General features: G+C 41.1%; 1 protein-coding gene across 1 annotated transcript in view; it reads right to left on the bottom strand.

The window, feature by feature from the left end:
* Positions 1–7,220: 7,220 nt before the first annotated feature.
* PPP2R2A (protein phosphatase 2 regulatory subunit Balpha) overlaps positions 7,221–15,282 on the bottom strand; it is a 68,738-nt gene continuing 60,676 nt past the window's right edge. The window contains exons 7-10 of the mRNA XM_065399519.1: positions 14,635–14,799; positions 13,078–13,247; positions 12,414–12,505; positions 7,221–7,936 (exon numbers count right to left, since the gene is read on the bottom strand). Coding sequence (XP_065255591.1) covers positions 7,657–7,936; positions 12,414–12,505; positions 13,078–13,247; positions 14,635–14,799 — 707 coding nt within the window. The 3' untranslated portion in view covers positions 7,221–7,656. The remainder of the gene's footprint in view (positions 7,937–12,413; positions 12,506–13,077; positions 13,248–14,634; positions 14,800–15,282) is intronic.

The following is a 15,282-nucleotide window of genomic DNA, read 5'->3' as shown; positions in this document are numbered from 1 at the left end:
TTTGGGCCAGTTGCTGAGCACGTTTGTTGGAGGTCAGTAAGTACGGACGGCACGAAGGACCTCTGTTTTTAAAAGGACTGTTTGTTTAGATGTTTCATAACACATACATAAAGCTAACATGAATAGCATGGGAAAATGGAAAGCAAGAGAGATAACAAACAGGCATATATCACCACAAAGGCAGAGAGGACTGTCTCTCTGTAAACAAAGTTGGACCTCTTACTAACCAGAACTCAGAAACAGTGCAAATATAACTAGGGAAATTCTTCTTCCAGTCTTTGCCACAGATTTACTTAACTGAAATTAAGAGAGACAATAAGCCTCATATTATGGAGGAAGCTTCCACTGTATCAGAAATGGAGAAATAGACAATAATCCTAAATGGTCGGAGGGGATAAAACTCCACATTGTGAATCCTACCTGGGAAAATCAATGTTGTGGCATAAACACCTTTGGCATGTAGCAGAGAGATCTTTGATCTTCTCTGAGTAGCTTCTATGCCAATAAAGTAACAAATTGATTTCTTGAAATCATTTACAAAGTTCTCCCCAGTGCTTTAAGTCCTAATTGGAAAGACTGATGTAGATTCAAGGCTTGGCACGCACTTGATTTACCCCCCAAATGAAAGAGCTGAGTTGATCCTGTTATGAATCTGAAGTTCCAAAGAATCTTCAGCAGTTAGAGACAGTATTGCCAACCAAGTGTTCAAAAATCATGAGTCAGGCTCACCAAAAATTATGAGATTGGCTTTAAAATCATGAAATTATCTAAAAATAATATATTTGGTGTTTTTTATTTGCCTTCCACTTTTTGAGCCTTTAGGGTGCACAAGAGTCACATTTTGAAGTGTTCTCAACAACCGTGAGGGCTAGAAACTTACTTTTTCTTTAAGAATGAAAACCGCAATCATCACATATCCAGTTGACTCCAGGCGCTGGGGATTTAAGGAAAACAATAATTATCATCAGACTCACAACAAACACATGAGAGTTGGCAGCACTGATACTCAAGTAAAGGATGATCTAACCCCCCTCAAAGCTACCGCAATTACTGGGGTTTTGCTGTTTATTATATATGGACCATGTGATGATTTGGGGGAAATCTATACAATTTATGAATTCAGTCTGATATGTTGCTGTTTCATGCAATGCCTCCAGTTTGTGGAACCACCATGGCTTACAAGCTGAAACCACCACCACGAGGGGAGTAGCTCCCAGCGCTGGTGCACTGTCTACACTGCCACTTTACAGCACTGAAACTTGCAGTGCTCAGGGGGGTGTTTTTCCACAGCCCTGAGCAAGAAAGTGGCAGTGCTGTAAACTGGCAGTGTAGACAAGACCTAACCAACTCCTAGGGAAACCAATTCCCTCTACCTGCTCTCTGCAGGTGGCAGACATTGGGAGAATGGAAAATTCCCAAACAAGACAGAGACAGGACTCTTGGGGGAGGACTCCGAGACCAGACACACAGGAAGATGGGGCAGGCAAAAGAAAGGGGATGGACTGTCCAAGGAAAAAATACTTTGTGTTTCAGCACAGAAGCCATGTACTGCAATTTAAGAATACTGGATAAACCCAGGTGACCCTGCCCACACTCAAAGAATATTCTGCAGTGGAAAGGAAACTGAGGCAGAGAAATGCATGTAGGGTGTTTTTTGTTTATAGATCTGTGTATTTTTTTTCTATTAAAGAGCAATATTGTGTTCAAGTACTGTGCACAGTCTGTGTGTGTTATCTGCTATGTCTACCATATGGCCCCTTGAAGTGGTAAACTAGAAGGCTCACACTGTTAGTGGGATTCTGGGGTAGGCAGGGTGTATTTAGACTTCGAGGGAGTCCCCCACGCCAGCACTGATTCCAGGGACTGGGCTGTGGCCATGTGGTTTAAGCTCTTAGGAGAGGGTGCTAAACACACTGTTTGCTTAGTGAGCTTAGAGATCCTATGACTGGGGAAGTGCCTGCATTCCATTCAGACTCTAGAGACTTTACACACTGAGGGATTTAGCAGCTGGGTCCACTCCCCGCAGTCTGGTTAGCTCCCTAGAGCAGTGATCTCCAAAGTGGGGTGCGCAAGAGGATCCTTGGGGGTGCACAGCCGGAGTTTTTTTGTGGTTTTTTTTGCTTCCTCGTTTGGGCGGAAGTCCGAGGGGCTTTTTTTTTTTTTTGCGCTTCGGTGTGGCAGGCGGTGCGTGCTCAAAATTTTTTTACTGATAGGGGTGCGCGATCAAAAACGTTTGGAGACCACTGGCCAGAGGACAGGCCCAAATAGATGTGAGAGGCTAAACTTGGTATAAGGAATTCAGCTGATGCTCTAGGTGCCATCACTATGTGGGTGTGCCAAATCTAAGGACTTGCACTCCCTCTTCTCCACTGTTGGGCTTGTAACAGACTCTGTAGGGCCACATGAAACAGCTTCTTATTTGTAATATTTGCAATTTGCAGAGGGGCCTAACCAGGATTCAGGACTATACTGTACCAGCCTCCATATAAACACACATCAGCGATGGTCCCTCCCACAAAGTGTTCAGTCTCACTTTTCCTTGTGGTTTAGGTAGTGTTGAAATGTACTAAAGATATTCCTTGAGATTTGCATGCAGCTGTAGTTAGTCAAATGAACTTTAATGTCAATTGGCAGTTGATGGCTCAAAAAGCAGCAGCCATTGATACAAAGCACTAAAATACCACAGCATGTGTTGCCATTGCAAAATAGAACCCTGCGCAGGCTTATTTTTAAAATCCTGCTCCAGTCCCGCTCCGCCATACCCGCTCCCATTATTGTTTCTTGCATTTATGTTTATCCTTCTCCCACCTGCAAAAACCTTATATCCCGCAAATTCCGCAAGAGAGAGAGAGAATCTGCCATGCTACTAAAAAAGTTGGTATATGTAGCTATAAACAAAATTCAGACAATTTTTACCACTAAAATAAAACAAATCTTGCTTAAACATGTAAAAAGTACTTTACTCCTATTGTAATAGACATCAAATCTATTGCTTGCTTAAATGTATTAAAACCTTCATATTAAAAAAAACTTGCTTTACATTGCTGAAATTTCGGTTTGACAAACTGATGAGATTTAGCGTTCTTCCGCAAACTATCGCAGTCTGTTTTTTTGCCAACCAAATCCTGCCTGCAACAAAGTACTTTTTACCTGCTCCCGCTATTATGGAAGCAGATCCTGCAGGACCAAAGGGATCCCAGTCCTGCTGCAGGGCTCTATTGTAAAGTTCCCATCAGGTATGGTGGGAAACCTAATACTGAATCCCACTGTCCTCTTGCTCACTCCCTCTCCTAGGAAACATTTATTAGCCTCCTAGTGGATAATGCTAAAATAAAACGAGTAAGCATTGCATCAGAAAAATTCTCTGCAAGCACTCCCCTCCCCATTTTAAAGGAGCAGTAATTTTTTTGAAAGGTTGAAGGACTGTTAAAACTCAGCTGGGAGAGCAGACTGTGGATGAAAAAGCTTAACAGGGATTTATGGTATGGAAGAAAGAGCCAATGAACAGGGAAGCAGCAGTTTTCCATAAGGCAGGTTTTTCTATTTCCCTTGTTCCAGCCACTGCTCCCAACAGCTTTCACCTATTACGCCTTTGTGTTAATAAATATAAACATGACAATTTTTCAATGCCCAGTTAAAAAGGAACTTTCTGAGAGTGAATATGCATGACAAGTTCAAGGGGCCAGTGGGCACAAATAGAAATACCTTCAATAAACAAGAGGCAAATCACATGGATCAGCTTGTGGACATGTCTCCTATTGCTCAATTAGACAGAAGGGTGTGTTTGGAGTTGGGAACCTACGTGCTATGCATTGTCACATACCACGGACGTGACTAGTCTCAAGTAACCATACCTTGTGATGTCCTATTCCAATTTATGAGAATAGACACATTAAAACTAGGAAATGTGATTTTAAAAAATCCTATACCCCTAACAAAATATTCCAGAATATTAAGTCATGCACCCCCAATTATCCAAAATATAGTTTTAAATGTTAAATTGGGAAACTTCCCCCTTTTCTGAGGGCAATAATCTCAGCCCTTTACTTCAACCACTGCATCTGGTCTTCTCTTCCAGTGTGGCTGGGACAGAGAAGTGTTCCTCTTTAACGTACACAAAGGCTAAATTGGAAGTTGCAGTCCAAATTTAGCTAGGCATTGAATAGGTGGAAGAGGAACCCTTCTGTGTATTTGACATGGCTAGATGAAGGCAATAGCCACTTCTCAGCAGAAAACAGACTTAGGGCCTGTTACTGCACCACGAGAAGTTAAAGGGAACATTGCCACAGGCCGTGTTTACACACACAAGTTGCACTGGTTTTACAACAGATTTAGTTAAATCAGGGGAAACAGTATTTGGTTAAACATTAGCTTATACTGGCTTAAATACTTATCTGTAAATTTCAGTTTTTCCACAGGTTGTTGCACCATTTAACTAAATCCGTTTAAAAATCACATCTTTAGTCAAACAGGAGCAAGACTGTGTTTCAACAATGTCAGAGACTTCAGTCAGGGGGCAAGACTGGTCTGATAGGATGTGGGTCAATACCCACTGAAGTTGATTGAAAGGTTGCATTTTCTTAATGGGGAGTTGGATCAGGCTCCTAGAGAGAAGCATCTGCTTCCTTTGATTCTGTTCTTGTGGAGGGACCAGAATCTTCTTGCAAACTCTCCTTCCCTCCCAGCTATCTAGGAAAAGGTCCAGATGTAGCGGTGCAGATGAAGCAGTGTGGTTTGTTTCAATTGTGTGTGGGGGGAGGGGAAGAAGAGAACGGACAGACTATTAGTAACCTGAAAAACCTCATGAAATAAGGGGAGTAGTGGATAAAGAGCAACCTGACAGAAGTACATTTATTCTTATGCATACTTTTTATTAATAGAAAATAGAATTAGCATTAGCATATAAACTGATCAGCAGGATTTACAGTGTACGTCAATGGACAGTGTGATTAAAGAATTATAATATATAGTTGGAAAATATCTGGCAACCTCAATCAGTAGCTGGTTTTGGGGGAGAGGGATTTGTTAGTGATACAGAGTGGCATGGCAAAGTGCCACCAGTACAGGCGAAACAAAATTCAGACTCTCCTAAAGCCACTTTATCCTTTTAAAACCATGGGCACTCCTGACTAGCACAACAGAGGTCCCAGAGGCAGTTTTACTTTAATTCAGTATTGCTAGAAAGTTGTGCTTCAGGCTGTTTGTGAAATCTACCTGTTCACGGTCTGCATCTTCGTTCCATCCCAGATTCCATTTCGTGTCTTTGATAAGCGACGTGTTCAGCTATTCAATATGCCATCCATAATACACACACAAGTTAAACATGCGAGTAAAACAGCACTCCTTACAGATGCCACAACCCCCTACAGAACACTCAGATTGTCCCAAAACAACAGATGTGATTAGACATACGACCATCTTTGCTTTATCAGCCCTGGCACAAAAAAATCTAATTGCCTATCCACTCCCATGACCAGGGTAATGAACAAACCTCAGCCTTGATCCTGGGAACACTTGTGTATGCAATTAACTTTACTCACATAAGTAGTTCCAAATACTTCAAGGAGACTAATAATTTGAGCAAAATTAAGCTAGTGCACAATAGTATGTGAGATTGGGGCTTAATATTTGACTTGCCCATCAGTTACGATCCCCAGGAGTGTTAAATTTTGGTAAGACCAACAAATGAAAATGGATAAAGGTATAGCTCATACTCTCACAAAATTCCTCACAGGTCAATGTTACAAAAGAGTTATATATTGTCTCCACGCAAAGCAAAACTTAATGAATATTTAGAGCGTTTAACATTTTCAAAACACTATACAAGTTTGAATGAAACTAAGGCATAGTGTTGCATCAGTGATCCGGTTAACGATGTGCAATCCTGCCAACATTTTACAGCAGAAACAATGTTTAAGTTGATTGGGTTAATGAAGCATTATAGAAATTTTACTTACAACTAAACCACAAAAATAATTTAAACATAGTTGATTTAGAAGTATAGTTCCCCCCAATCAAAAGTAGGCTTTACTACGGACTAAAACACCATTGACTGTTGAATGGTAAGTACAACTTATTAGACCTTATAGTGCACCAGAAGAGCACAATTAGCAAAAACATATTGGAGGTAGAAACCCACAAGCTTTTAAAAATGTTAGTATCCAATTCATCATCTTTGGATAAGCCTTATTTACTTAAAAAGAGTTTAAATCAACTTACAGACAACTATTAATATTTATTTCATGCAGTTTCTGTACTTCAAGCATTTTCTGATCATTGTACCTTTTAAAGTTGATCTTTAATTGCTTTGAAAAGCCAGAAGAAAGGAGCAGCACTCATATGGTAATCTACATTTCCATTCAGACACTGATAGCAATAAAATACAGAAAATATATATGTACTTAGAATGCAGTGTAAATTCTCATCTATAATCACTTGATATTAGTTTTGTACTACATCATACTGTTGAACAAGAACTTTAACAACAATTAAAAAACACTGGCTTTGTAGTCTAAACAAGGCATTACATAAAATTAGGATGAGATTAAACATATTAAAAAGTTAGTCCCCAATAAATGGATTTGAATTCTACAAATTCAGACACTCAGACATAAAGGATAGTTTAATTAACAGATAAAGGGGCTTTAAGGAGATAGAACAGGTCAATTACTGTTCATGACTATGGCAAAGTCTGGTAGCATTTCAAGGTTTTTAAATGGAAATGGTCAATAAATACCAGAGTCAGAATGATCATTTTCATACATGAGTGACAGCCAGACAGTTGCGAAAACCCTCCCTCTCTCCCCTGCCTGCTGAAAAATAATAATTAATACTGTAAAAACATTACAAAAAACCATCACTTTATTTTCACGCATCTAAGGTAAAACACAGAATATTTGTATAAAGTAAAGAGGTAGATTAAAAAAAGGAAAAAAAAAAACCAGATTCTTCATTCTTTGTCACTTTTATTCAGTAGTTTTTTTTTGTTCTTCCTTATTCTCTCTTTTTTTGGTGCCAAACATGGCAAGGAGTGATTACAGTCAACTGCTTATTAAAACATTTGTTCGCAACATAGACCCCTTTTACCACTGACCCCAAACTGACCCATTTCATGTGCTTTATTTCATTTTTTTTTCTATACGCCACCACCAGGGATGGGTGGAGGGAATGAAGGGGGGGAAGGGGAAGTCCAGGAGGAGGAATGCTACAAGCCACAGCAAGAATGAGCTGCATTTAATAAAAAAGGGCCACAAATGATACAGTAATGAGGTTACACAATTAAATCCCATAGCATGACTGAAGGCTTTCCCTGTGTTTGACGTCATCACAATGGAAGGCATAAAAAGTGGAGTAAACCAATGTTGATACAGTCCAATCTAGTCCATTAGGCAAGATGGTGCAAGTAGTCATTAAATTAAAAAGTGCCCTACCCTCACCTAAATGGCTAGCAAACATGGAGAACACCACTGTGATGGATCAACAGAGCTTTCTCCATGTAGCTAAAAAAAAGTGTGTCATATGGCACATTTTTAAACACTGGAAAGGGGTGCCACAATGGACCTCTCTCTTTTATTCTCTTTCATTTACAGGTACAAATGCTAGATTCAACTATCTCAACTATGCAGGAAGTGGACTCTTCTGTTAGGAATGCCAACCCTAATTCACTTTGTCTTGAAATATATACAAGTTGTTTGTAGTAGCTACAGCAATGATATTTTCCTTGGGATGCCAGGCTGTATGTAGTATCTTCTTGTTGAAGTCTAGGCTGTCAACGCTAATTTCATCCTTCTTTCGCTTGCCACTCGCACAGACTTTGCGGGGCTTCAAAACGGTGCGAGGTTTATTATTTTCCCGTGATGCTTCTAAGGTGATGTCTCGCTTTGTGTTTCTGTCAAACATTCTGAAGAAATTGTTGTAAGATCCCGTCATGACAACACTGGAAATAAGAAAACTAAAGATTAATCCAAGAATGCCACATTTTAAAAAGAGAGTGTTATTTGTATTACGATAGTGCCTGGAGGCCTCAACTGAGAACAGGACTCCACAGTGCTAGGCGGTGTACGTATAAATAGAAAGAGTCCCTGGCCCAAAGATCTTACAATTCAAACAGAGAAGACAAAGGGGAGTGAAAATAAAGTATGTGTTCACATTTTACAGCTAGGGAGCTGAGGCGCACAGGAAGATTAAGTGATTAACCCAAGATCCCATGTGAACCACTCATCACCCAATTCCCAGTCCAATGTCTTAACCACAAGATCATCCTTCCACTCTACAAGAACCCAGAAATCCTGCCTTTCCATTCCCCTTCACCCCTTCAGAAAATATCTTTTGAGTTGCACAGTGGTGGGGAAACAAGGTCACCTATTTTGGGCCTGCTGCTGTAAGATGCTGTATCACCCATGCTGTGTGCTCTTGAAGTCAATGGGAGAGGAAGGCACTCGGAACCTTACAGAACTAGGGCCTGTAGCCGCCAACAGAATTTTTTTCACCCCAAACAGCTATTTTAAAAGCCACTAGAGGTACAACTCAGATTTTTATCCAGAACCACTCACTCAATCAGCTACCTTTGCAAAGACCTTGTTACTGGGAGCTCTCTCTACATAAATTCTTTGTCATATGAACTCACATTGTGCCAAAATTAACCCCAACAAACATTCCCCATGCAAAGCAATACTTCAGAAAAACATCTAAGTTATTAACTTCAAGAAGTATCAAATACTGTCAATACCCCAACTCAAAACAGCAGTATTTTCTGAATCACAGAGGACCAATTTTGATTCTTTGGGAACTAAACACTGTTTTTAAATGATTATGGGCCCAATCCTACAAGGTGTTGAGCATCCTCAACTCCAACTGACTTTGGGCAGTTAGTTTGCTCAGCATGCTTCAGCAGATGCTCAATATTTCACAGATTAGGCCCTATAGATTATACCTGTGTGACCCAAGGACCTTTTGATGCCAACAGGGGTACACAGGAGTATAGGGATCACATGACCACTTTTGGTGACACATGTAAGGTTTTTACTGAAAGCCTGTGTCACAATGGTCATCCCTGTCACTGTTAGATGCATGTACAGATAATATGTGAGGAGTTATGTATATGTACTAAAATTTATGTTCTCTAGGTCTGTGGTTGAAAGCAGGTCACTCAAAGGTAGCATGTCTAGAGACAAAACTTATCAGACACTTATCTCCCTGGGTGACACTCTGGACCCTATTAGCATACTAAGTCAAATGCTAGTAAAGAGCTGAAGGGGACTTCAGAAGGAAATTAACAGGAAAAGGTAAACAGTGGGTGGGGGGAGGAAGGCACTCAGGTTAACATCGAAAGTCTCTTCTGCTATATCTGGCAGTGCAGAGACACACCCTGGCATCCATCCATCTGTGAAGAAAAATTGCCAGTGGGCTTAATTTTATGAAAGGGGGGCTCTGCCAATTTAGTTGAGAACCCCAGGGACAGGACTTGGGGAAGCTATCTTCATAGAAGATTAGGGTTGGAAGAGACCTCAGGAGGTCATCTAGTCCAACCCCCTGCTCAAAGCAGGACCAACTCCAACTAAATCATCCCAGCCAGGGCTTTGTCAAGCCAGGCCTTAAAAACCTCTAAGGATGGAGATTCCACCACCTCCCTATGTAACCCATTCCAGTGCTTCAACAACATCCTAGTGAAATAGTTTTCCCTAAGATCCAACCTAGACCTCCCCCACTGCAACTTGAGACCACTGCTTCTTGTTCTGTCATCTGCCACCACTGAGAACAGCCTAGCTCCATCCTCTTTGGAACCCCCTTCAGGTAATTGAAGGCTGCTATCAAATCCCCCCCTCACTCATCTCTTCTGCGGACTAAATAAGCCCAGTTCCCTCAGCCTCTCCTAATAAGTCATGTGCCCAAGCCCCCTAATTTCATTTTCGTTGCCCTCCGTTGGACTCTCTCCAATTTGTCCACATCCTTTCTCTAGTGGGGGGGGTCCAAAACTGGATGCAATACTCCAGATGTGCCGAATAGAGGGGAATAATCACTTTCCTCGATCTCATGGCAACACTCCTACTAATGTAGCCCAATATGCCATTAGCCTTCTTGTCAACAAGGGCACACTGTTGACTCATATCCAGCTTCTCGTCCACTATAATCCCCAGGTCCTTTTCTGCAAAACTTTCACTTAGCCAGTCAGTCCCCAGCCTGTAGCAGTGCATGGGATTCTTCCGTCCAAAGTGCAGGACTCTGCACTGGGTCTTGTTGAACCTCATCAGATTTCTTTTGGCCCAATCCTCCAATTTGTCTAGGTCACTCTGGACCCTATCCCTACCCTCCTGCGTATCTACCTCTTCTCCCTTAGTGTCATCATAGTGTCATCTGAAAACTTGCTGAGGGTGCAATCCATCCCATTATCCAGATCATTAATGAAGATGTTGAACAAAACCGGCCCCAGGACCGACCCCTGGGGCACTCTGCTTGATACTGGCTGCCAACTAGACATCGAGCCATTGATCACTACCTGTTGAGCCCGACGATCTAGCCAGCTTTCTATCCACTCATCCAATCCATACTTCTTTAACTTGCTGGCAAGAATACTGTGGGAGACCATATCAAAAGCTTTGCTAGAGTCAAGGTATATCACATCCACCGCTTTCCCCATATCCACAGAGCCAGTTATTTCATCATAGAAGGCAATCAGGTTGGTGAGGCATGACTCGCCCTTGGTGAATCCATGTTGACTGTTCCTTATCACCCTCCTCTCCTCCAAGTGCTTCAAAATTGATTCCTTGAGGACCTGCACCATGATTTTTCCAGGGACTGAGGTGAGGCTGAGCAGTCTGTAGTTCCCCGGATTCTCGTCCTTCCCTTTTTTAAAGATGGGCACTATATTTGCCTTTTCCAAATTGCCCGGCAACTCCCCCAATCGCCATGAGTTTTCCCAAGATACTGGCCAATGGCTCTGCAATCACATCAGCCAACTCCCTCAGCACCCTCGGATGCATTGCATCTGGCCCCATGGACTTGTATATGTCCAGCTTTTCTAAATAGTCCTTAACCTGTTCTTTCACCACTGACTGTCTCTTGTAGGAGACCAGAGAATGTCTTGAGAGTTAAGTTAAGGTTCTAGAAAGCATGTTATGATTTTATTTTGTATGCAACTATTCATTTCCAATATTCTTCCTATTACTTGAATCTCTGTTCTTTGATACTAAACTTATTCTTGTTTTCACTATAAATATATCTAAGTGCTGTATGTTAAGATGAGTGGGGATCCTGTGTTGACTCCTTGCAAGCTGGGGTGTGCTATTCCTTTGGGAGTAGCGAATCAGAGTTCTGTGAGCGTTCAGTGCAAAAGGGTCTGAACACTCCAGAGGGATGCTCGGAAGAGTCCGGGATTGGTGTGTGCCTATTGCTAACCTGTTCAGAGAGAGCAAGGCCTGTGGAGAATTGCCAGAGGCTAGTGGATTCAGGGAGCTGAACCACAGCGGGCACCGGAAACATCCTCACACTAAGGGCAGGTGGTAGCGAGGTGCCTCACAACCCTGGGAAATGTCACAACCTGTTACAAGGTTTTCTGATTAAGACAAGCATTTGAATTTCTGCATGTAAGCAGTCAGTATTGCCCTTCTGGCTGGCAACAGAGTGTACCCTGGAAAGAAATTACTAATAGCCAGAAGGAGTAGAATTTTGAATTTGGCTCAAAGTACATGGCTAGAATTGCATGAGCATCAGGACCAAAATATACCCAATTTTTGATACAACACCTTAGAGTTGGCTAGTTTAAGACCATCAAATTGAAATATATCAGATTTTCAGTTAGGCAAATATGCTTAGAGATTATCCAAATATTTGGATAAACAGCTGTTTCGTTTAAAGAGAATGTTCCCCTCATGATGAAACAGATGGGGATCCAAAGAGCTGCTTCAGATTTGGCAACTGAGTGGCTCAATGCATTTTTTTTTTTTTTTTTTTAAATCATCATTCAACTTAGGCTAACAGTAATATTACTGGGGAGACAGCCATGCAAGGCAAGCTTAAAAAAAAAAAAAAAAATGAAATTCTTAGAGGGTTGTCTACATATTTTCAAGACAGGATTATTAATGAGAACAACGGCTCCCAAAGCATAGTAGGCAACTTATAGTCATAAGAAATATATACTCTCCAGGGTGAAGAGTATCGAAGGCCTCAATCCAGCAATAAAATCTGCATGGGTGGATTCTCACTCCCTGCACATCAAATCGCAAGACTCCCTCGGTAAGGGCTAATATACATTACATTAGCTCAAAACACTGTAAAAAACAACCAAACCCAAGAACAAAAGGATTCATACATTTGAGGCTACATTTTGAATTTCTCACGTCAGAAGGAACCCATAGTGCTGCTCCCCATTCCCAAAACTAAGGCTTAAATATGTGAAGAAAAACGGTTAGACTTGCCTGTCTGATCCATTCCAACAGCACTCAAATTTGTCAAAAATGCAGTCATTCTCATACAGAGAACAAAGTTTACTTCTGAGGTATTCATGCACCTAGGGGGAAAAAGGTTTCTTTAATATTTGAAAAAGCATGATTTGTCTGTGAAAGTGTCCAAGCAAGCTACACGGAGAACAACTTGACTCTTGAGGAAAACGGAACGGGACCCCCTTCGGATACTCTCAAGTCCACCCTATAAGTTGACAGGGAGCGTCACAATTGGCCCCATGGCACTGGACTGTCCCTAAACTGAGCAAGTGTCCTGCACAATACTGCCTCCTGTTGCCCAGGCAGAAAGGTGTGAACTCTGGTCTCCTCTCTGATGAAGCAAAACACCATCACTATGCTAACTTGTGGCCCAGAATGCAAGTTACGCTTATTGCACCCTTCCTGAGTCCCACCCCACAAGAAAAAGCATGTCATACATGTTAAAATGTAGATCTTAATCCTACAATCAGACCACAGAGAGCAGACCCCTGTGTGTCTTTGTGCACCACTGTCTTTGCTGACGCTCTGCATAGGAACAGGGGTCCGTATACACCGATCCAATTATGGGATCGAGGCCATACTCAGTACATGACATACTTTCAAAGTTTATAATACTAGTGTATGAAATTTCACAGGATACCTGGTATGTTTCCACAGGTCTGTTTTCCATATTTAAATCCCAGATCTTCACTGACAGATAATCTCTAGTCATCATATATCGACCACTATGGCTGAATTTTACGTCGGATATGGAAGAGATGATTTCAGAGAAAAACGATCTGTTGCTAGGGTCTTCTGGTTCTTCAAACACTATAAGTAAAAGACAGGCATGCCGATGAGCAAAGCACATCTATTCAAAACTAAGTCAATTCCATACAAACTCTCATGCTTCAAAACAATCATTTCAATATGAACCTTGGAAAAAATCTCAAATGGTTCTGGGACAGCATTTTATACATGCACCGATTGAGGAGTGTCTCCCATACCCTAATACCGCACACTCATCATACTACACAGACTGATTAGAAACACTGCAGGTGCTGTTAGTTATCTAGTGTTTGATGGCCAGATGAAGGAAGAAGAAAACTTATCGCCATAAGAAATATTGGCACAAGGACATTAAAAGTTGCATACTGATGTATACGGCAAATGCCACTTATATCCATGGCCTAAGGCTGTAACATCAAAAATGCTGGAAGAATTAAAACCAGTCAGATATAAGATCTTTGGACCACTGAGTCCATCTCCTCAGAAGTCCAGGATACAAGTCCCTGCTAAAACAGGATATACCCAAATAAGCTTATTATACATTTACAATGTATTAGCTGAGCTAGAATAAATAGCCTTGCTGCCATTATATGTAATATTTCAGAAAGAAAAAGCTGTTATGTGACCTCCATATGGTGAAGTAAATGTTGGATTTAGCTTCTAAAGAGATAGTGAATCGAGTGTATGTAAGATAGAAGTAAAGGCAAATCACTATACATATTGCTTTCTATCGATTGGTCACAATAAAAAAAAAAAAAATCCAGACAGAGTGAAGAATCTAACTTTTGGAGGGTGTACTCATTTGCAAGTATTGAGCGTTAGCTACGGACCTGAGTTGGAACTGAACCAGTAATTTAAAAGTTAAAGGCTGCATTAAGCTGTTTCCAATCCTCTCAATTAGCCAGTCCTCTGGCATTAATTTTTTAAGTTGCAGTAACATTAAGTTACTGTTTTCACTCAAGCAAGGAGATGAACCCAACATCCCACTAAGGTTTTTTTTGTTTTCCTCTTTTCCCCCATACTAAGAAATTCACTATACACTCACAGTGAGGTGTGTTAGAAATTTATTGACAAAGGCCTCAGTTTACAGTACTTGATGCTTAGGCACTACACATAGCACTGTCTACACTAGAAAATTAAGTTGGCTTAACTACATCACTCCTGGGTCTGAAATATCCACACCCCAAACAGCGTAGTTAAGCCAGCTTAACCCCGTGTAGACAGTGCTAGGTCGATCTAGCTACCACCTCTCAGGGAGTTGAATTACCTTTGCTGATGAGAGAACCCCTCCCGTCAGCGTAGGTAGCATCTACAATGGCTCAGCTGTAGCATTTCAAGTGTAGATAAGCCCATAGCTTTCTCTAGTACTGAAATGCTGAATGCTTTAAAAAACGGGGGAGAGGGGAATCAATAATGAAGTAGAACTCACATTTCGAATGTCTGTCACAGAGTGCCGATGCTCTCATGTCACACAGACGAATTGTTCCTTTACTACTGCTGTAGACAAATGTGTTACAGCTGTTAGGATGGAACTCTGCAGCTGTTATCACCTCTGTCAGCTCTTCCATGTTGGCAGGCTTAATATCTACAATATCTAGACAGTGTTTTATTAAGGAATTCTCTCTACAAATTTTCAGAACACACTTATACAGCTTTATACATTTATTCCACAAAGCCTCTCCAATCACCAATAAATGGGTATCTAAAACAAACAGACAAACATAAAACAATCAAAAGAGGAAGGCAGCAGTGTGGCAGCAGGGAACTGGGAGACCAGACTTTGCCACAGGCTCCCTCTGTGACCTGGGGTAAATCACAATTTCTCTGTGCCTTTGTTTATCTACTTGAAAAATGGAAATGTAGTCTTCTTTGAATTTTCTATAAAACCAGTCAACATATCCTGAAATATAAACATGCCGTCATTTTACATTTTTTTTATGATCTAGTAAGCAACAACCACCAATATATTTTATAAGCTTAAAATAATTAAAATCCAACATTCTAAATAAATGATTTTGCACTACATCAGTTGTTCGGTTTCGCTCTCTAGAACATCAGCTGGCCTGTGTCTAATTTC

This window comes from Emys orbicularis, chromosome 2 (assembly GCF_028017835.1).
Source record: "Emys orbicularis isolate rEmyOrb1 chromosome 2, rEmyOrb1.hap1, whole genome shotgun sequence".
Lineage (NCBI taxonomy): Eukaryota > Metazoa > Chordata > Testudines > Emydidae > Emys > Emys orbicularis.
Note: the sequence above shows the minus strand (reverse complement) of the source record. Positions and strands in the feature narration are given on the sequence as shown.